General features: G+C 35.4%; 1 protein-coding gene and 1 long non-coding RNA gene across 2 annotated transcripts; one reads left to right on the top strand and one right to left on the bottom strand.

Annotated features, from left to right (window-relative positions):
• Window positions 1-3,639: 3,639 nt before the first annotated feature.
• LOC107849958 lies at window positions 3,640-5,027 on the bottom strand. Its single transcript, XR_001668351.2, has 3 exons — window positions 4,922-5,027; window positions 4,549-4,733; window positions 3,640-3,938 (listed from the first exon to the last, which is right to left on the bottom strand). It is a non-coding gene; the product is annotated as an uncharacterized LOC107849958 (long non-coding RNA).
• Window positions 5,028-6,075: 1,048 nt separating this feature from the next.
• Window positions 6,076-22,808, top strand: LOC107849712 (alpha,alpha-trehalose-phosphate synthase [UDP-forming] 5). The gene is made up of 3 exons (XM_016694274.2): window positions 6,076-6,389; window positions 21,322-21,595; window positions 22,337-22,808. Exons 2-3 carry the CDS (start codon window positions 21,398-21,400, stop codon window positions 22,661-22,663), a joined length of 525 nt encoding a protein of 174 aa, XP_016549760.1. The 5' UTR covers window positions 6,076-6,389; window positions 21,322-21,397; the 3' UTR covers window positions 22,664-22,808.
• The last annotated feature ends 417 nt before the right edge of the window (window positions 22,809-23,225 follow it).

Below are 23,225 nucleotides of genomic sequence, written 5' to 3'. Positions count from 1 at the left end.
GCTCCCATATATGTTGAATATAAATTAGTATTTTGGATCTGCACTGCATACCAGTACATCTGTATTGACCCCCTACCTCCCAAGTTCAGAGGCTCAGTCCAAGAGTCCGGCTAATCAGTAGAGTATTCCAGAGAGAAGTGATTCGTTCAGTGGTGAGCCTTCTTTGTTCCAGAAGGCCTATTATTTCAGATTATGTTATTCCATTTGTTTGGTCTACTGGGGGCCTTGTCCCAGTTTTCAGATAGTTGTCAGATTTTTATGTAGTAGAGATTTCCCAGACTGTTCCAGATGTTGTTTAGTTTATTTCAAATTTCATTCCTTATTGTTGAACTAAATCCAGAGTATGGCCATGTTTCCATATAAGATTGTATTTCCGCATCTTCTTTTATTATATGAATGTTGTGCATGATTACCAGATAGAGTGGGACGCCTGGTCCTTCATGGTTCGGATGTCCGTCACGGCCAGGCCCTAGTTCGGATCGTGACAAAATTGATAAAATTTCATTGATTTTTCAAACGGAACAAGTATTATTGAATTTTTCCTTTGTTTTTTAGTACAGTGGACAAATAAGATAACAAAGGGTATATCTCAAAATAAAGGTATATTTAATTAAAACTCTGAAACAAGAACAACGGAGTTTACTATGCCAATAACATTTTTAGAGAGAGTAAACCATTTTCCATTTTCTAAATAAAGATAGTTACTTTTATTGATCACTATGAATGATTTAACCAAAAAATATATATCAGTGTTTTGCCAAGATGCCTATGACTAGTTTTTTCAATTACTCCAATAAAATTATTGTACAAGTAAGGAAGCTACATAAATCAGTCTTTGTTATTGGTTTTAAGCACTTTTTGTCCACGATAAGCTATTACAAAATAGTAAGTACGTGTCCTTATGTCACATATTGGAGACCCAACGTTGTATATCAATTGGTGATCACACTCTTCATCCTCATTGCACAAAAGCCCCCCATTGCTTCCTTGTCCTGATTACACCATTGACATATATAGTTGACTAAGTTAATAATTTGAAAACAACAACTAGAGTTATCTCTTCCATGTAGTAAAATGTGGTACCACTATAATTATATCTCTTCGCAACTTAATTACTATCGTAGCAATTTATTTAGAGGGAAGCATAGGTTGCATCATAATTTCGAATCCATTTACCCCAAATATTGACTTCACTCGACTCTTACATTTTTAATTCCCTTGTTTATTATTTTCTTCTCCAATACATATCTGATTGACTTGAGAACTGTATTAACCGTTTTCGCAATTTAAGATTCATCTTTTGAGCCTACGAGAAAGGTAAAAAGGATCGTAATAGTCAAAATAACCGAACTAGTCATTGCAGTCTTAATTAATGTAGCTAATTAAAGAAATAGTATCAAGGACTGTAACACAATCTTTTCTTGCAGGAAGTACTTAGAAAAATGAGTCACTTAATTTCCTTTTGCAAAGAAACTCATTAAGAAAATTGTGATTTTCAGGTCACATAACTATATAAGGTATAATCTATATCTATAATATATTCAAAGTGTGAAAACCCTTAGAAAAGTGATTCAAACTTTTTTCCCTTCATTAAAACACTCTACAATAGACAAAATCATCTTTTCACCTATTTTCCTTAAATATACGAGAAAATCTAATAAAATAAATATATAAAAAGATTAAAAATCCTAAACTACGTAAAATATATGAATCCTAAAATATTCAAATAAGTTCGTCTGGGGTTTTACGCTTCTTTATTTGATGCTTTTTTTGTTTGTTTGTTTAAATTTACCTTCAAAATAAGTTTGTCTTTTTTTTTTTGTTGTTGCTTTAATTAAGCTTAAACAAAATTGAAGATCCTTTAATTTCTAAGATATTTTTTCATAATCTTTTATTATTTGTATTTGCCTTCATAAGTAAATCGTTATTGATTGATTTTTCAATATATTTGTGCAGATGAAGAAAGATTTATGCGAAACATGCAGTCAAAACTTCGTATCAATTACAAGGTATCGATTATAAGTGAATTTAAGATATTTTTTTTTATAATTCTAAATTTTATTTTTTATTCATATTAGTTTTACTTCTTATTAAGGCGTAATTCATGTTAATACTGTTTTGTCAAAATCATACTTACATTAAAAAAAAAAAACTATTGAGATAAAAATAAAGTGAAAATTGTGATTTCTCATAATAGCAAACAAATCATAGTGTCAAACAAGTATTTAATAAAGTCATTAGTTGGCTAGAAGATAAAACATAATGGTAATTAGAGATTTCATGCGTTAATAAATTAAATTTATAATCAATTTCATTCTTCCATCAAAGATAATTTGAATTGCTTATTTTATGTTTTAGTATCGTCATCAAGACTCTAAAGTATATTTGTCCTTTCAAAGTATAATATTAAATAATTGATATTTCAATGTCATATTTTTTTCAATTTTTTATCCATATCTTTATTTTATAATTTATAATTATTTTGTTTTGAATGAGAAGATGCATGAAATAGAATGTGATTTTACGTGCCTTGGCGTGAACAACATGAAAAGAGAGAAATATGAGATCTTTTGAAGGGTAAGCTTTTCTTTATCAAGAAATTAGCCTTACGTGACTTTAAATGGATCTGATTCATAAAAGCAGGATTTTTCAAGGCGGATCAAGTAGATTGTTCGATATAAATGATATAAATTTATTCTTTTATATACACTTATTATTATCTTCATACACACATGCAAAACACGTATACTTTACTAGTATTACCAAATATATAGGCATCTTTTAATATTTACGAAATATATATTATTTTACAATACACCTTCACCAAACTTCCCCAAAAATAGAAAAAAACATATCAACTCGAATCAAGCAGTATCAAATTAAATAATTTTATGTTATTTCCATAAATATTGTAGCCAATTACAGAAATTATGTGACAATGTGACACAATCGTTTACATATAACTTGGAATATGCATCACTGACGGAGCTAAAAGTTTTAGAAGGGTGTAAAAACAATATTGCATAAGTAATTTTTTTGATGAATGGATGCATCAAAAATTTTTAAATCAAACTACGTTGGATTAATAATTTCACTATCATGCAACTCATGAACTCATTCACAGGTCCTTTTTTTTTTTTTTTGTTTTTGTTTTTTCATCCGGTATCTGGTACCTGTATTGGAGCCCCGGTTCATTCAGATCACACACTACCATGCTCATTTTAGGGGTGACGTTCCCAACAAGATTTTCTCCATACTCAGAGCTCGAACCTGAGACATCTGATTAAGGGTGGAGTAGTCATCACTACACTACAATCCATGTTGGTTATTTACAGGTCTATTGATACAAATCATCGTTTTTGTTTTGGATGCGTTGACATTCGCCCTTTTTCGTAGACTATTATTGAGTTGAGCCAACATCCACATTCATTCAAATGACATTAATTTGCCAAATGGATAGTAACTCATGGCTTAAGAATTTGAATCATGAGATACTGACACTTAGCGAGTATCAAAAATTATTAATTAATCTAATTATCAATCTGCGTCTCAAAATAGAGGTATATTTAAAGGTAAATATGCCGCAATAATAACATTGCAAGGGAAATAGCTTTCAACATTTTTTCTCACAGAAAAATAGCTTTCAGCTCCTTTCAATTCAAACAGAGTAAATCATTTTCCAATTTCAAAATGAACATAGGATACTTTTATTTATCATTATAAATAGTAACAAAATAACATGAATTAATCTTTATCGTTGGTCTCAAGGACTTTTTGTCCATGATAAGTTGTTGGACAAGAGCAAGTACGTGTCCTTATGTCACATACAGGACAATAGCATTTTTTCCAACAACATACTGGAGCCTCATGTTCGCACACAAGCCCTTTGCTAATACATTCATCATCTTCATTGCACGAAAGCCCATTACTTCCTTGTCCTGATTACACCATTATCATTGTTGACTAATATAATAATTTAAAAGCAACAACTAGAATTATCATAATCAATATATTGAAAAGGGATTAAAAAATATCATAAGTGGAGCATAAAAGAGAGTTGGATTAGTACTATAATTAAAACTTTTTGTAACTTAACTGTTGTCTTGGCAATTTATTTATCGGGAAGAAAAGGCTGCATCATAATTTCGTGTCCATCCCAAATGATGATTTTGATCCGCTCTTAAGTTTTTAATTTTTCAAGTTTTTTATTTTATTCTTTAATACACATTTAATTGATCAAAATTCGTATGTGTTACCCATCTTCGCAAGTCATAATTCATATTTTAAGCCCACAGAAAGAATCTTTTATAAGAAAGGAGTCCTAATACTCAAAACTGCTGAATGAGTTGTCGCAATCTTAAAACGAACAATAAACTATCTTTAAAGTATGAAAAATATTTTATAATTATTAAATATGAAAAGGACCAAATTCAGGAAACTAAAAAGATGCTACCACCTCAAAAATTCTAAACAAAGTGTGACTATAACCTGCACATATAATATGAATTACTGAGTAATATAGGTAAATAGATAAAAGAAAATGCTTACCTAACAAAATAAGAAAAAAAGAGACCAAGAAAATCTTAATCAACGTTGCCTTCTCCATTCTCTTCCAAGTGTAATGGTAGGCTGGTAGCACAAGAATAACTATATGATTTAATATCTCTTTGCAACTTAACGTACTGTTGATTTTAGCAATATATATAGGCTGGAAGCAATACACCTGCACCAAACTATAAGGAAACTAAATATTTTGTAATTAGTTTAAAACTTGAAAGGAAAATAAAGATTATAAAATATTCTTACACTAAGAGAAAGTGAAATATTCTATCATTAATGTAAATCATAAGGTAAAAGGAAAGCAAATTTCAACAATTATAGAAAGAGAGAGGGGAGAAAATTTAAAATAGGGTAAAATTACTTTTATCCTTCAATCATTCATGATCTCTACTGACACAATAATAACTGTAAAACATGAGGAATGGAGAGCAGAATCGGTGAGGTTTTATTTTAATTTTTTGTGGAGCCTTTTCCCTTTTGACAGAGTTATATAGAGTTTTTAATATACAAACAACTAACTTCCTTTAACTGATCAATAAAGTGTATAGCTTATGTTGGACAATAAAATTCTCGAGATCGAAAAATAAATATTTGAGATAGAAAAATATTATAACAATCAATTTTATTGATTTCAATGCGACTGTTACAATCTTTATAAATCCTCTGATTCTCCTTTTCAAATATAAAATCAAGGGCTTGAAGCTTCATCTTGAATTTGAACATGATTTGTTGATTTGAGGGATTTGATCTTGACTTGTGCTTGAATTCAAGGGCTTTTGGGCCTGTTCTTGAATATTGCGGTCTTGATTTGAATACTTGAGCTTTTTAGAGAAATTACAGTGTTTAATCCACGAGCTTTCTCTTGTTACATATTAGAGATCCGGGGGTGTCCTCTTTTCTGAATCATCAGAACCCTATTTATAGTTGTGGAAAAGGAAGAGTCATGATGGAGATGAACTTCCTTTGAACAATCAAATTCAAGTTACGTGACGCTTTTTATGCGCTTTTATTTCATGAGTCTGCTACATCATTTTGACATGTGGCATGGTCCTATTGGCTCCTTCACTTGACTTGGCATGCCACGTCATTTGGCACGTGACTCTTATTTGAGCCTCTAGAATATGACAATATCTTGGACTTATTAAAGTGAGCTCATCATTTGTAGCCTAAATCAATGGGCTAGGCTAATAAAATTGGACTTTCATTAAATTTATATTTGTTTGGACTTAAATAATTAATTTAATTATATTAATCCCCAATATTTATTTGGGACTAATATATTTTGAATTTAATATAATCCAAATTTTATACAAATTTAAATTTAATAAAATTGTATCACCTGCAAATATCCCCTATTTTAAGATTTATCGAGATATTTAATCAATTGAGGGCTAGACTTGAAGTAATAATTTAATATTTCAATGGCCCAACATTCGTAAAAGAAAAAAGAATGATAAACCTATATATATTCCATGTCACATAAGGACAAGCTAGATATGGAAAATATATAAAATCCCACTTGCATGCAACTACTTTTTCTTTTCCCTTTTTTTTTTTGTTTTATACTTGTTTTACAATAGAATTATGTAGCAGCTTGTTTTCTCAAGTTTGTAGGTCCCGCCACTTGCTTTCCTTTAGCCATTAAAATTCTAATAACATTACAACATTCTGATTCCAATACTATCCTTTATCGAAGATGAGTCTTAATTACCCGCCTTTTGATGTCTATATAAGCCCGCAGGTCTTGTCTTTATTTCAACATACACTTGTGAAGCTTCTCTTTTTCTTTTCTGGCAGTAGCTCCCAGTCCGGTTCACGACCACCGTGAGGTAATTTCTTCCCCTTTCTTTGCTATTTCTTTTCTATTCTTTTCTTCTTCTTTTTTAGGGTTAAAGCAAATAGCAATACACATTAATGACGGTCATCGACTTAAGGTGTGAAAGTTTAACTTCGCTTCCGTCATTTTAAGTCCGACCAATTTTACTTGAAGATGGTGGACATCGACTTAAGGTGGAAGAGTTTAACTTCGCCTCCGTCATCTTTAGTCCGACAAATTTTACTTGAAGACGGTGGACATCGGTTTAAGGTGCGAGATTTTCACTTTGCCTCCGTCATCTTAAGTCTGACCAATTTTACTTGAAGACGGTGGACATCGGCTTAAGGTGCGAGAGTATAACTTCACCTCTGTCACCTTAAGTCTGACCAATTTTATTTGAAGATGGTGGACATCGGCTTAAGGTGCGAGAGTTTAACTTCGCCTCCGTCACCTCAAGTCCGACCAATTTTACTTGAAGATGGTGCAATGGTTTTCTTTAAGTATGGGCCCTTTCACCGATGTATTTATGTGATGATCTTCTCTAAGTATGAGCCCTTTTCAATGTTCAGCTTAAGGCGTGAGAGTCTAACTTTGCCTCCGTTACCCTAAGACCTGACAAATTCAGCTTCAAATATACGTAAATATATTTCACCAGAGCCAAACATATGAAGAACCCTTTTTTTTTTCCTTTGGCTTTTTCTTTGCCGGTATATATATATATTGAATCTTGACTTCGTTTATAATCGAGATTCTTTTATTTGTGTAGCTTGCAGAGATGGTTCTCTTTAAAGACTACACATCTTCATCGTCTAAAAGCAAGTATCCTATAATTAAAGCCGATGACGGTACCGTTTTAACCAGGCTATTGATTGAAACTCCAATGGTAGGCAGGTATGCAGATCTGTTGCCACCCTTGCAAAATTCTTTCCATATGTCAGATTGGACTTCAGAACATGACATTGGTGCTAATCGATTGGTTAAAGTATGACTTCTTTGGACTCCCAACCAACGTCAATTGAATATTGCGAGTACCTTTCCTTGCTTAGGACGTCGGGTACTTAAAGGAGAAGTATGTTGGGGGTACTATGGAGATAACCATTGAATATCGCCATACTTAAGGATATTAGGAATGGACTAAGGACATATTGGATAGAAGTGCACAAACCTTAAAGGCAGCAAAAATATATGATGTCGTTTATGCTTCACTGTTTACCTATGGTCAAAACTCGAACATATTACAGGCATTCTTTGAGGCTTGGTGTCCAACTACCAACACATTGCTTACTTCAGTTGGAGAGTTATCCATATCCCTTTGGGACTTATACAAAATTGGAGGTCTGCCTATCGGAGGCCTTCCATACGAAGAAGTGGTGCTCGAAGCGAAGGAGCTTACAGGTGCTGACGAAAAGAATGAGAAATTTATCCCTCGTTTTTGTGAATCCTTATTTATAGCTTTTCAACATCTTCAATAAGGAGAGACTTCTAATCCAAGAGTTCCTTTAAGAAAGTGGATAAAATTTTGGTGCAAAAGGATATTAAGATACGAGTTAGCCCCACCGAGGAACAAGAAAAAAACTGCTCGCTTGAAGTCAACCCATAACACAACTGGGACCATTCCAAAGATCGTAAAGTGGTCAAGTGCAGATGATACCCCATTTTCTAAACTTGGACTGAAGTATGAACATAAAACCGATATGTATTTGGCAGCATTCCTATCATATTGGTTGTTCACCTTTGTATTTCCCTCTAGGGATGGATTTTTCATTCTTTCGGAAACTTTTAGAATTGCAGCTATGATGGTAGATAAGTAAACTTTTAGTCTTATCGTTCCAGTCCTATCGAGCATTTATAATGGTCTTAATAGAGTCTACAAATCTTCACAACTTGAGCAGCTCAGAGTATCCTTTCCTATCCATTATGTGTATGGTTGGCTTGCTTACTATTTTAAGACATATTTTCCACTTTCTAATGGACCATTTGTTCCATTGGTGATGGTATATTTCGGCGAGGGCGGGGCAAGGTATTTTGATGGAGAGTTTTCCAGAAAATGCATCCATAAAGGTGACACTATTACTTGGGCTTCCACCATGCCTAGCCAGGCCGCTCCTTGTCATTTTGTGGATGATGATAAAGGTGATGAGTCAGAGATAATCTACTTTATGAGACTCCATTTTAACTTACTCCCTTTTAGATATAGAGGTTCATTCATACTTGATCCATACAATCCACACCGGTTAAGCCGTTAGTTTAGATTTTATCAAGGTATTCCTGGAGTCTTGGAAGATGATATTCCCAGTGCTTCATTAGATGAAGGCCTTAAATTTCATTGAATTTGTGTATTTCATGGCTCTATGTCGAAAGCGACTTTCCCAAAAGTCACACCCAATGTGTGAAGATATTTATCCATGTCGTATAAATCTTGGTGGGACAAAGTTCATGGAAACTTTCTCGAAGTTAAATTATAATCTTTGGTGAACGTTGTAGGTCCAATTATTGAAACTCCTCAAGAACATGGTGAGGAGGTCCCGATTGTGATTAAACCTTCTATTTTGAAATCTAAGGTAGTTATTCCATTCGGGGTTAAGGGACCTCTACATGCAGAAATTCAAAAAGAGGAGTCGCCTATCCTGACTCAACAGGCTTTCAATAAATGACCACCTCAAGAAAAAAGTGAGAGTATTCATGTAGATCATTGCTGGAAGAAGGTAAAACAATCCTTGGCAAAGAAAGGTGATTCTAACACACATGTGGAGATTCTTGCTAGTTCATCAAAGACTCCGTCAGCTATCAAGAAGGTAATGACAAATCTTCTACCATTTCATAGTATATGCATTGCCTGTATATACCCCTCATATTATGTTTTTATTTGTAGATGCGGCCAAACAATATCCAAATTTTGGAAGATCCTCATCAAAGTGATCCACAAGATAGTAGCGACTTTGTAGTAGGTCCAAACTCAAGGGAATTACTTTTGTCATCCAAAGAGGTTACTTCTAACTCTTGCGGTAAAGTCAAAGAAAATTTGGAGTCAAACTTTTTCTGGTAACCAGCAGTAACCATGTCTATTTTTTATGGCAAGAAGGTCATTTTAGAGCTTAAAAAGAATTTATCATAAAGGCTTGGGCTAGTATCCATACCAAAATTGTAGACCTTACTCCAAATCGTGCTTCTTCTATCCAAGATGACGTCCAAGTCATACTAAATGACACGAGTTAAATGGGGGCAGATATTCCCCCCTTGCAGGATTTATTGAGGTCTTTCTTTGGGATGACGGCTTCCTATGACCAAGCACGACCTGCCTTTGTTGATAAGACCACGACAATTAAAGAGTCAGAGCCATATTTAAAAGCCAAAGAGAATTTTGAATTTATATTGAGGGAGAGGGATGAAAAATCTAAAGAAGTTTCTGCCGCCTGCAAATCTCTTAAGAAGGTGAGAAAGAAGGTGAAGAAGTTGAAGAAGAGTTTTCCAAGTGTTCTGGTGTCTCCCTTGTAACAACAAAAGCCTCAAAGGTCGTGGAGAAGAAGAAGCAAGTCTTAGAGGCTTCTTTACAAGATTTAGTCAATTATAAGCTATACTTAGATTAGCCTTAGGATATGTCTTTCTTCAAGCCTTGTTGTTGTTTTCTTCTACCCTTTTTATTGAGTAGTCAGATTTATTAGTCATAATGGAAACTCTTTTTTTTATATTGCACATTTATTTTAATATTTTCTTTGAATTCCAACCCAAAGAATTGCTTGCTTATTTTGATGTATTGATGTAGTCATATTAAGCTCTGGCTTTTCTATTCCAAATTTATTGCTCATTGGATTTATGTCTTTGTCTCACAACCTAGTTGGACTTACAAATTCAATTTAAAATCATTAAGAATTAAAGCTTTTAACTTCATAATTGATAATTGCACGTGTGGCAGATCTATACCTCAACTGTAAGCTTTGGGTATTCCAAATCCTATCAAAAGATCTTCCTTTTCTTTTGATGGGTTACCCCCATTGAGCCACAAGTATTTGACATAATTCCAAAACTTAATTAATATGTATGCAGACTTGACTTTCATACGATGGATCAAACGGGGACATGTATTTTTTTTGACACTCATGCAACTGAACTCAAAATGAAATTCCAAGTGCCTACGTACCTCAATAAAGAGGATCAAATCACAACGTAGTTCTAGGTGAGTGTTTTTATTTTTGTGTGTGTGTCCTATGTTTTGCCTAGGTCGCCTCTTTCGACTTTTTCAACCTAGCGAACTTTCATTTATTTTTTTAGCCGTACACAGTTTATACTCTTACAAGCCATGAGTGGACATACAGTTTATACTCGTTCCTTAAGGAGTGTCATCTTCCTTGAAGGATAGTACTTCTTTAAGAACTTGGCGTTGATGGGGACAACCCTCACGCCATTTATATCGACAATCTTTTAATCACCATTTGAATATCCCTCTTCTACGACATATGATCCATCCCACTTCAAGGTGAATTTGCCCCTAGATATATGAGAAGTGATCATGGGCCTTCTTACTGCAAGGACTTGATCTGCAACTTGAAAGTACCTAAAGCGAACCCTTTTGTTGAAAGAACGAGATAGCCGGGGCTTGATAGCATTCAAGATTTTGTTGATCCTCTAGCCTCTTCTCATCAAGAGCTCCTAACTCCGTAAGACGCAACTTAGCATTTTCTCCATCGGTGAGCCCTTTTTGAATAGCCAGTCTCAAAGAAGGTATTTGACGCTTAAGTAGAAAGACTACTTCAACTCCAAAAGCAAGTGAGTATGGGGTTGCTTACTTTGATGTACGGTAGGTTGTCCTATACGCCCATAAAGAATCTTTCATTAGCTTATGCCAGTCTCATTTGGATTTGGAGACGACTTTCTTCAACAAGTTGCATAAAGTCTTATTGAAGGCTTCAGCTAGACTATTGATGGCAGCATGGTACATAGAAGACTTGCACTGCTTGAAGCCAAAGAGATCATAAATTTTGTTCATCATCTTGTTATCGAAAGGCTTTCCATTATCAGTTATTATGTACTGAGGAATTCCAAAGCGGTAGATGATGTTCACTCGGATGAAGTTTGCAACATTTTCCTTCTTTACTTCCTTGAGAGCAATAGCTTCATCCTATTTTGAGAAGTAATCTATCACGGCCAAGATGTATAAGTGTCCACTAAAATATTTTAGTAGTACACCAACAATATCCATTCCCCAAGCATTAAATGTCCAAGATGCTACAGTTGGGTGCAGTACCTTTGGAGGTTAATGTATGAAATTTGCATGGAATTGGCAATATTTGCATCTTCTATCATAGTCCAAGCAATCTTTCACCATCGTTGGCCAAAATATCCCATCCTTTTAATGTTAAAATGGAGCTTTGATCCAGACTGATGCGATCCACAAAATCTCGAGTACACTTCTTGCAAAGCTTGAATTTCTTCTTTCTTTCCTAAACACCATAAGATTACTCCTTCAAATGATCTTCGGTACAGTGTGTCTTTGTAATAAAGGAAGCGAGGTGCACGATGATGAATGTTAGTCTTTCTCCTTGGATCTTCTGGAAGTATCATATAACACAAGTAGTCAAGTATATGTTGTCGCCAATCCTCCTTCATAGCTTCGGACACAACAACAAGGTATTCAACTTTACTTTCTTCATCCTCAGTTGATGGTAGTACTACACATTCTTAGCGAATAATGACTTGCATTTGATTTGGCAGAGTAAGGGTTGAGGACAAGGCAACTAGGGAATCAGCTTGCTTATTTTCTTTCCTTGGCACATGTTAGAGGGTTACTTCTTCAAGCCATCCCATCAACTTTTGTGCATATTCATGATATGGTCTTAACTTAGGCTTTCAGACTTCATAGCTTCCCAACAACTCCTTATCATTAATTGGGAGTCGCCAAAAACTTATAATTGCAGATGCTTCATGTCGACAACCATCTCTAGTCCAAGTATGAGCGCTTGATACTCAGCAACATTATTGGAGCAATGATTCATCAAGGTAAAAGAGTAGGGTATGACTTCTAGTGGAGTGACAAACACTACGCCAGCACCAGCTCCATCTCGATGTGTGGCACCATCAAAGTACATATTCCATGGGGATCTAACTTCAATAGCCATTGCATCTTCATTAGGGAGTTCATCGCTCAGGTCCCAGTCATCAGGTATTGGGTAATCTACCAAGGAGTCAGCCAATGTTTGTCCTTTTACAGCCTTTTAGGGAACGTATACAATCTCAAACTATTGAAATTAAAGGTACCTCCTTGCAAATCGGTTACATAGGACTGGTTTTGACATCACAAGCTTGATGATATTTGCCCTAGACATGAGACGGACAACATGATCTTGAAAGTAGTGTTTCATCTTTTGGATAGAGAAAGCCAATGCCAAACATAACGTTTCAATTGAAGAATACTTCAGCTCATTTGGTGTCATCGTTCTGCTCAGATAGTAAAGTGAGTTTTCTTTGCCTTCACTATTTTCTTGAGCCAGTAGTGCTCCAACTGACCTCTCTGGTGCCGTGATGTAGAGTATCAATGGCTTCCCAGGTATGGGTGCTGCAAGAACTGGTGGCTTCATTAAGTATGATTTAATACGCTCAAAGGAATTAATGCAAGCTTGGTCCCATTCGAAGGGAGTGTCCTTCTTCATGAGAAGACTAAATAGTTGATATGTTCCGGCTAGGTTTGAGACAAACCTCCTTAAGTATGCAAGCTTTCCTTGAAGGCTTTTTAGCTCATGAAAATTTTGAGGTTTGGGCATCTTTAACATTGCAACGACCTTGGCTTGATCAATTTTAATTCCTTGGTGTCGTACAATGAAGCCAAGAAACTTTTCTAAAATAAATCCAAAGGCATACTTTAATGGATTCATCCTAAGTTGATATCTTCGAAGTAACTCGAATACCATTCTTAGTTCTTTTAAGTGTTCGTCTCTGTTTCTTGACTTCACCACTAGATCATCCACATAGCATTCAATATTTTTATGGAGAAGGACATTAAAGATGTTCTGTATAGACCTTTGATAAGTGGCACCAGTGTTCTTCAAACCAAAAGGCATCACCTTGTAGCAATAAATACCTTTAGGCATACGAAATGCAGTGACTTCTTCATCCTTTAGCGCCATACAGATTTGATTATAGCCAGATGAACCATCCATGAAGGACATTGCCTCATAACTAGTGGTGGAATCAATCATTAACTTCGCTATGAGGATTGGAAGATCATTCTTAGGGCATGCGTTGTTGAGATCTCGAAAGTCGACACAAACTTGAATTTGGCCATTCTTCTTCCGTACTAGAATAATACTTGAAATCCACATGGGATATTTGACTTCACAAATAAATCCAGCTTCAATGAGTTTGTTAACTTTATTTTTAATCAGTGGAACCAACTTTGGGCTAAAGTGTCTTTGGGCTTGCTTAACAGGACGGGCACCATTCTTAACTACCAACTGATGGACCGTTACTTTAGGATCTAAGACAGTAATTTCTTTATAGCTCAAGGCAAAGACATCCATATATTCTTTGAGTATGTCCATATAAGCGATTTCCTTCTCTACTTCTAGAAACGCTCTCAGGTAAGTTGGACTTGGTTCTTCATCGGTTCCAAGATTAACTTTCTTTAAGGGATCTATTATGGACCTTTACTCCTTCTTCAAGTTGTGATGGAGCATCTCCAGCATCTGTCTCCTCTTGAGGATCATCGTCATTGACGGATATATGATAACACCAAAAGGCATTTTCTATCTCTTCATCAACCTTTATTTGAGATGAGACATTTTTCTCGTTCTGGGTCATAACATGATATGAGGAGCCAACACTCTCTTCATCTTCTTCGCATTGATTGGTATAAACCATAGTATTCGCATTTTCTTTTAATACCTCGTTGTATGAAACTACTAGTTCCATCTGTCGTTTTATTCTAGAAGGAATCAAACTTTGTAAATCCTTCTGGATTTTAAATGAAAAGTGCAGCATCGTTCTTTGATGACTTCCTTGATACTTTTTGTTTTTCTTCTTAATTATAGGACCCAAACTTTCAAACACAAAAGTTCTTACAGTTGGTTCTCCAAGTCGATCAAATACAGAGGGTCTTATATTAGCAGTAGTGGATTCTTTTTCCACGGTGATATAATTACTGACTGACCTTTCTATGGAGATGAGAATTAGAGGTGGTTACACTTATCCTAATCCTTCACGTGCTTGCCTGGTGTTACCCTCTGATGGATGTTTGCCCAACCTTGATAGCTCATTAGGATTGTATCCAGCCTTTACAAATAGCTTGTATGCATTTGGATCAAAGCCTTCTTTTGTATTCTTCGTAGGGAGTGCCATATTTGGTGTCGGATTTTGAGCCACAGATTCCTCAAGTGGCCATAAGGATGGATTTATTGCTCCAATTTTCCTGATAGGTAAAGTTATCCCCTTCAGTACATTATATTGGGCATCACATGAGTGATCTTCATTTTTCTTTACCTTTGGCATATAGTGAATAATAGGAGTTGCCTTCTTCTTCGTAGAAGCGATGCTTTCTTTATTCGAAGTGAAGAAGGGCTTTCTTTTGGTGAATTTTTTGATAGTCATCGTGACCTTCTTATATGCAAGACCGTCACACTTGGTCTTAGTGACATCTTCAATCCTTTTCTTATCTATAATATGATTCTTTAAGTATAATTTTCCATCGGCAAAATATGACTCAACTTCAGTGAATTGCTTGTCATCGGCAACTATCATTCTTTCTACTCCGTTTTTGAGGTACTTTAAGTATTGATAGTGAGAGGACGAGATAATTTTGTTTTCGTGCACCCAAGCAATACATTGTATGACGTTTTGGAATTGATCACATCCATCAATGAGTTTGATTGAAAATCATCCATACTAATCCCCAACTTCATACATCCCATGGCCCTTTGGCCCCCTTGGTTGAAGCCTTGGATCATTATACGACTTTCGTTCAGTTCGCTAATAGCGATGCCAAGATCCTTCATCATCCAGATAGGCAGGATATTAACTCTATATACTTCATCTATCAAGATTCTATTAATCTTCTTTCCTAGAATTTGACCCACCATGTATAAGGGACGGTTATGTAGGGTCTCACCAAGCAGAAGATCGTTATTTATGAATGTAATTTTTGTATCACACACATGTGCCTCTTCACTAAGAGATTCTGCCAACCTTTAGGAATATAAAGGAACTTCCATGGGTATATTCTCACCCTTTGCCCCCTTTTTGGTGTAATTGAAACAAAATGCCCCAAGGTTGTCTTGGGCAGTCTTTACACGAAACCAACTCGGTAAGAATTCCTCTAAAGTCACTGGACGCCAAGGTTTTTGGTGGTAAAGCTTCGTCACCCTCATATTCTTTGGGAATCCAACCAAATTTTATTTTCTTGGTTTCTTTACCATTCTTCTTATGGTTGGTTGCTTGGACGACTCCTTTCGCAGACTCATCTTTTTGTGTCTGCGCCTCATCACCAGAGTCCAATCTTCATCATTACCTTCGTTAACTAAAGACCTTTTAGGCTCTAATATTTTCTCATTCTGCTCTTCGATACATATTTGGACTGGGTCAAGTGAGCCAAAAGTAATAGAGATTTGATGAGAACTAGCCATCTCATCGTCGAAGAAGATCTTCTTCTCTTTTGCCAGTTGTATGACTTTATCTTTAAAGACAAAGCACTTTTCTAGAGGATGACTTACGGGCCTATGATATTTACAATAACTAGTGTCATTGGTCCTTCCAGCTTCATTGGGAGGCTTCATCTATGGGAGTTCAATGAACTTATGCTCAAGGAGTTCATCAAAAATCTTAGCAACATCAGAATCAAGGAAGGGATATTCCTTTTCTTGCATCTCCTTTAAAGTTTTCTGATTAGACGTGCTCCAGAAATCATTTTAAAAATTTACTTCTTTATCACCTTTGTGGTGACCTTCACAGGAGACACATCAACATTCATGGACTCCTTGTTTTCATTTTTGGGAACAAACTTGCCCCATCTTTTGGGTTCCTGCTTTTCGTTTCCCCCTTTGAGAGTCATGAATAGACGCTCTTTACTTTCCAGCAGAAGACATGCTGAACTCCATGTCATGAGCACGAGTAGCTAACTCTTCAAAGGATTTTGGTTTAATTCCTTGGAAAATGTAGAGAAGCCCCCAGTGCATTCCTTAGACACACATCTCTATTACAGAAGCTTCACTGAGCCTATCTTTGCAGTTCAAACTTGTATTTCTCCATCGATTGATGAAGTCGATAACTGGATCGTACTTTCTTTGCCTATTATTTGTAAGCTCTATCTTGCTCACTATACGCCTTCTGCTATAAAACCAATTTAGGAACTCGTGTTTCAATTGCTCCCAACTATCGATGGAGTTAGGGTCGAGATCTGTATACCAATAAAAGGTGTTTCCCTTTAGATAATGAGCAAACTATTTGACAAGATAGTCACCATAAGTTCCAGTATTATTACATGTCTCGACAGAGTGTGTGACATGTCATTTTGTGTTACCTTTGCCCTCAAATTGTTGAAATTTGGGGGGCTGATAGCCAGCAGGCATTTTGAGGATATCTATTCTTGCAGTGTAAGGCTTGGCATATTCAAGGGAAGACTTGGTGACAACATCATACTTTTATTTGAGGGTCCCTTCAATAAATTTCCTTAATTGCCCAATCGGGATCATTCCCTCAGCAGAAACTTGCACCTCTTTAGTCGATGGTGTTTGTTTCACAGGATTTTCTATCTCATGAACCTCTGGAGCTTTTATCGGTGTATGGCTATATTCTCCATCTATCAAGCCTTACACCCTATCCACTATCTTATCAATCCTAGCCTCTTGATTCTGAACATAGTTGGTCAGGCCTTCAATTGCCTTTGTCAGATTCGCAAGCTGTTCCTCCATAGACGAGGTATCAGTTACTATTACTTGCATGATCTCTAGAGATGTTGGAGAGTAACACGGATTATCACTTAAGTTGATCTTTGAAGTGCTTACCTTATGTGGTGTAAGTGGAGATGACACATTTGTTGAACAACCATCACTCTTAGCTCTAGAGTATTTGGAACCGAAATACTCAAGTAGAGATAGAGTCTTTTTTAATGATTTGGCCACACCGCTTCCTCCTTCTGAAGCACTTGCATTGAACTTCATTCCTTTTGGGGTTGAAGATCCAAAAATTAGAGTTCGTACGGACGACACTAGATGTGTTTATTATCCTAGCAAGCCTGCCTTTCTCCTTGTGACAGCTCCTAAACTTTCGAAAGTAACACCATGAATGCTTTTCACTTCGGTAGAGAACCATGAATCAGCAGCCTTGGAAGCAGTTAATTAAGAGTTGATCTTCTTGAAAGTCATTTCAGCGTCCTTAATATTCAAAGTCTGAAAAGTTAGGATGAGAGGTATAGATCGTCCCACTGGGCGTGCCAGAATTTGTTGGACAATAAAATTCTCGAGATCGAAAAATAAATATTCAAGACAAGAAAATATTGAAACAATCCATTTTATTGATTTCAATGCGAGTGTTACAATCTCTATGAATCTGCTGATTCGCCTTTTCAAATATAAATTCTAGGGCTTGAAGCATGATCTTGAATTTGAACTTGATTTATTGAGTTGAGGGATTTGATCTTGACTTGTGCTTGAATTCAAGGGCTTTTGGGCTTGTTCTTGAATATTGCGGTCTTGATCTTGAATCTTGATGAACTTGATTTGAATGCTTGAACTTTTTAGAGAAATTGCAGTGTTTGATCCACAATCTTTCTCTTGCTACTTGTTAGAGATCTAGGGGGGGGGGGGGAGGGGGAACTCTTTTTTGAATTATGAGAACCCTATTTATAGTTATGGAAAGTGAAGAGTCATGATGGAGATGGACTTCCTTTGACCAATCAAGTTCAAGTGATGTGGCGTCTTTTATGGGCTTTTATTTCATGGGGCTGCTGCATCATTTTGACATGTGGCATGGTCCTATTGGCTCCTTCACTTGACTTGGCATGCCACGTCATTTGGCACGTGATGCTTATTTGGGCCTCTAGAATTTGAAAATATCTTGGGCTTATTAAAGTGGGCTCATCATTTGTAGCCTAAATCAATGGGCTAGCCCAATAAAAATTGGACTTTAATTAAATTCATATATTTTTGGACTTAAATAATAAATCCAATTATATTAATCCACAATATTTATTTGAGACTAATATATTTTGAATTTAATATAATCTGAATTTTGTACAGATTTAAGTTTAATAAAATTACATCGCCCACAACTTCATCATTTGATTTATTTCAATCAGCCGAATACGTCCCAAAAGCATCCCTAACCATCTCACTATATCAAGAATTTCAACATTATTCTCCCCTGTTTATGTATTTGGTCTTGTAGCTTGCCACATTGGCCTATTGTGGACGCATTTAAAGGTTGATTCCTTGCTTGAATGTTGTTGGGTTGAAATACTTGTATGCTATATTTTGTGCAAATTTGACATATTTATTCTCTTAAGCGTGATTTATTTAATAAAATTGCTCCCAAGGGGTATAATAAGCGGATCAATGATCTTACTGGATTCTTGTAGCTCATCATTTACCTTAGTACAGAGGCGAACTCAGGATTTGAAGAGTGTGGGTGCACCTTTATCATAACATAATCGTTCGAGACAGTAGTGGGTTGTAGCTAAAGTCTAATGACTTATGGGCTTATATATTATAAATATTAAATAATAAATATATAGCATATATTATATATATTCATATACATCTATTTTAATTAAAAAAGTATATTAAAAACTTTGGTTTATTTCGGTTTAAACCAAAAGTCGAATGACGTCAATCTAAAAATCGAAAACCAAATCAAAATACTGAATTTTTTTTAAAAAAAATCAAAACCAAACCGAAAAATCAAAAAACCGAAACCGAAAAATCGAAATAGTTCAGTTCGATTTCGTATTTTGGTTTTTCGGTATTTATGCCCACCCCTACTTCTAAATTCTAGTTTCCACTTTCCAGGGAGCAGAGGTGAAGCCAAAATTTAAGGTTTGGGGTTTCTGAATATTTATACAGGACAACGATGACTTCAAACAAATATTATAATTGGTAAATTACCAAATGAGTAACAATACTCAATATGTATTCAAAAAGGAAACGAAACACTTAAACAATATATATATATATATATATATATATATATATATATATATATATATATATATTGATTTTTCGGGTAAATTTTATGTTTTTATTTTCAAAAAATAATTCTTCTTTTTGATAATCTACATATGTAGCAGGGAGAGAAAAACATATATTGCAAATAAATTCTTTTTACTTTTTAAATTGTTAAACTTTTGTTTTGTCCTATAGGATAAAATTCACTTTTAGAAAAAAGATAGAAGAAAGAGGGATTTTCCTGATGTAGAATTAAAATTTCTATACCCAGAAAATATTTACACGCATCTGGGTTCAAACCCATGAACAAGAGGATAGTTAAACTTTCCCCTCTCTGTAGTCTGTATTTTTCTAATACAAATACATGTAGTCGAACCCCCGACATTGAGAGCCAAAGGATGCTAGCATTCGAATTCCGAACCAATGCACCCAGACAAGTATGGTTATTAAGGGTGCACAATTAAGTTTATTAACACTTTAATAGGATATCTATACATATATATAGGATTTTTTTAAAAAGTTACCGGATGCACGTGCAACCACGTAGGTCTGCCTCTTCCTTAGTATATATATATATATATATATATATATATATATATATATATATATATATATATATATATATTATACAAACCATTCCACAAACACTACCATGCAACACTTGAACTCATTCATGGCATTCCTGGATTATTGTTGAATTGAACCCACACCACATCCGTTCATGGTGGAAACTTTTGCTATCAGGCTATATATGTCTCAAAATTTTTACTTAATTTTATGGGTAAACAATATAAATAATACATTGCAATCATTAAGATTTACTTCTCAGAATAATCAGGATATCCAGTCGCACTGGAAAAGGTGGGGTCTTATAAAAATTAAATGTTGATCTGTCCCTGCTACAAAAGTGCTTAAAAGTACCTAAAATAAGTCAGTCCAAACAGGCTCCAAGTAATTAGGGCTAATTGCTTTTTCACGTCCGTTTGGTTGTGCAAGCACCAGTTAAAAACATTGAACTCTTCTACACGAGACATTTCAATTCCTTTTGGCACAAATTCATTGAGCTCAAAACGAGCTAGTCCCAACTACAAGAGCCAACTAAACTGTTCAATCTTTGGTTGAGAGGTTGAGCTAGAACTATGCTTACTATATTGCTGAGCATGCAAGGTCCGTTTCAGTGGGAACATCTATGGAATTTTTTTATGGATATTTATGGATGTCACTAACTTCAATTATTCTGAAGGGATGAAGGACAACAGGAACAAGATCTGCTTGTCCATTTGACACACTTCAGTTCAAGGAATGCTTAACTTGATGGTGTTTAAGATTGACTTAATGAAAGTAAATTAGTTGCTAAATTAGTTTGCTGCTTCGGCTTTTAGTGACCAGCTGTCCAGCGACAAAACAACATAGTTCTTGCGGTGGTTGTAAGTTGTAACTATGGTTAACTTGGAATCGGCAGCTTCTATGGTGGAAGCTGCCAGAGTTTTGTATTGGTGAGAATGTGTTAGATAACACTTTGCTATAGTTAATCGAGGGGGTCTTTCCATAACTTAGGTCTTGCTTATATAATGTACTAATTGTCCATGGTGAAAACAGAAGATCCTAACTGCCTGAGTGTATATGTAATAATTTCAGATTTTCAGGGGTGTCTCTTGTTTCTATGCACACAGAACACAGTTTGTGGGGAGCTGGTCTGGAGGAGTTACTTAATGCTTTTACTCAAAAACTTTTAACTCTCCACCTGCTCTCGGTGATTGATGTTTTGTTTTCTCAATGAAGCTGAAACAATTCTTTTTTCAGGCCAAACCTTGATGTCAAGTGGGAAACATGTGTTGCAGTGGGAGATTTTTACTGGAAGTAGATCGCTGAGCCTGTAATGAGCCTCTGCACAGAAACCACTGAAGGTTCTTTCATAGATAGCAAGGAAAGAACGCTTGTTTGGAATTACCAATACGCAGATCCAGATTTTGCATCATGTCAGGCAAAAGAGATTCTAGATCACTTGGAAAGCGTTCTTGCAAATGAACCAGTTACAGTTAAGAGTGGCCATGACATTGTAGAAGTGAAGCCTCAGGTGAGCAATATGATGTATTTTTCACATTTCTCATTAGAAACACTTGCACAAATCCGAATCTGGTGAAAACGTCTAAGAATATTATTCATTCTAGTCTACAACAATTTTGACCTGAGAACCTCCTTTTTACTGTGTCTAAAAAACTTCAATTGAGTTCATCCATGATTATCACATATTACTGACCATAAGAGTTGCTTACAGCCTATTTCTCAGCCAGTGTTGCAACGGAATAGAATCCACCTCATTTTTCAAGCATTTGAGATCTTGCGGCAGATAACTGATATAACTTTGTTTTTCTTTACAAAAAAAGAAAAAGATAAAACTTTGTTTGTTGCTTCCTTGTGAAAAGTTTAGTAGTAATCCAACAATACTGAACCTAAAGAATTGGGCGTATAACGAAACTTATGGAGTAATAAATGTGATAACTTTATGGTTTTATTTTGCTCACTAGTCATATTTGGGAAACTAAGTTGTGTTTACTGTTTAGAGCTCAAACATGATCCGCGGAGAGTTGGCAACTCTATTTAGAACTAAGCATGTTTTCTTGAAATAGCTTATACACACTCTAGATCATGCCCACTCGTAAAGGTACATTAATAATCTTACCTTACTTTGGTTTCCTGAAGTCTGAAAATTAGAATCGCACCTCTTTTTATGATTCCAATTTCTTGTCCGTTTTATTTTCTTCGACCTTAATTTGATGGTTTTGCTTTGCCATGAACGTTCATTTCGACCTCCTAGGGTGTCTACAAAGTTCTTGTAGCAGAACGTCTCCTAGAAACAATGCAGCAGCAAGGAACAGCACCAGATTTTGTGCTCTGCATAGGGGATGATCGATCAGATGAGGATATGTTCGAGGTGATAATGAGTGCTGTCGCAAGTTCCTCACTTTCCCCCGTGGCTGATGTGTTTGCTTGCACAGTTGGCCAGAAACCAAGCAAGGCTAAGTATTATTTGGAGGACACTACGGAGATTCTAAGAATGTTGCAGGGCCTGGCGTCTGCGTATGACCATTCTGCTAAACATGTTTCGATATCTCCTCAACGCATAATCATCGACAGAGAATAGGAAGGCAAAAAAAACAAGATTGATAGAATGCTTTGTTGGACATGAATAGTTGCTATAAGTGTATTTAATCTTCTAAGTTAATTTTCCTTTCCTTGGGGTATTGTTATACATTGTCTCCTAGAAATATCATTTTTCTTTTGTTTGCTGATTGGTTTAAGGTATGTTAGGTGTTAAAGTGCCTGCCCTACCAATTTTAATATTTTACTCTACTAGTTTCCTATAAGGGGAACAAGTAAGCTAACGTGGTTCACAAAAGTAAAACTTGAACACAATATTTTTACTTGGAAAATATCCATCTCAAGAAAGGTGTAAAAAACCACGACCTGTACCCCAACAGGATTTAACCCCAACTTCACTATAACTCTTGAGCCTCAACAATCAACAAATTACAAGACTCCTTGTAAACTAGGAATTAAAACTTCTAACTCCTATTACTGCAAAACACTAATCTTCTCAAGATAAGTGTGCCCAAGTCTTCGAGTTCCCCAACTAGAAGACGTTAATCCTAACTCAGTTTATGCTTCACTAAGACTAGAGATTACAACTCAATATGACTCAATAA

Source organism: Capsicum annuum, chromosome 12, assembly GCF_002878395.1.
Source record: "Capsicum annuum cultivar UCD-10X-F1 chromosome 12, UCD10Xv1.1, whole genome shotgun sequence".
In the NCBI taxonomy this organism is placed as follows: Eukaryota; Viridiplantae; Streptophyta; class Magnoliopsida; order Solanales; family Solanaceae; genus Capsicum; species Capsicum annuum.
This window is presented reverse-complemented; position numbering and strand designations above follow the sequence as displayed.

What these genes read in the sequence shown, in the direction of transcription:
- LOC107849712 (XM_016694274.2), top strand. Translation starts at nt 21,398, where the DNA reads ATGAGCCTCTGCACAGAAACCACTGAAGGTTCTTTCATAGATAGCAAG. An exon ending in TTGTAGAAGTGAAGCCTCAG is followed by an intron (nt 21,596 to 22,336) that starts GTGAGCAATATG and finishes TCGACCTCCTAG; the next exon opens with GGTGTCTACAAAGTTCTTGT.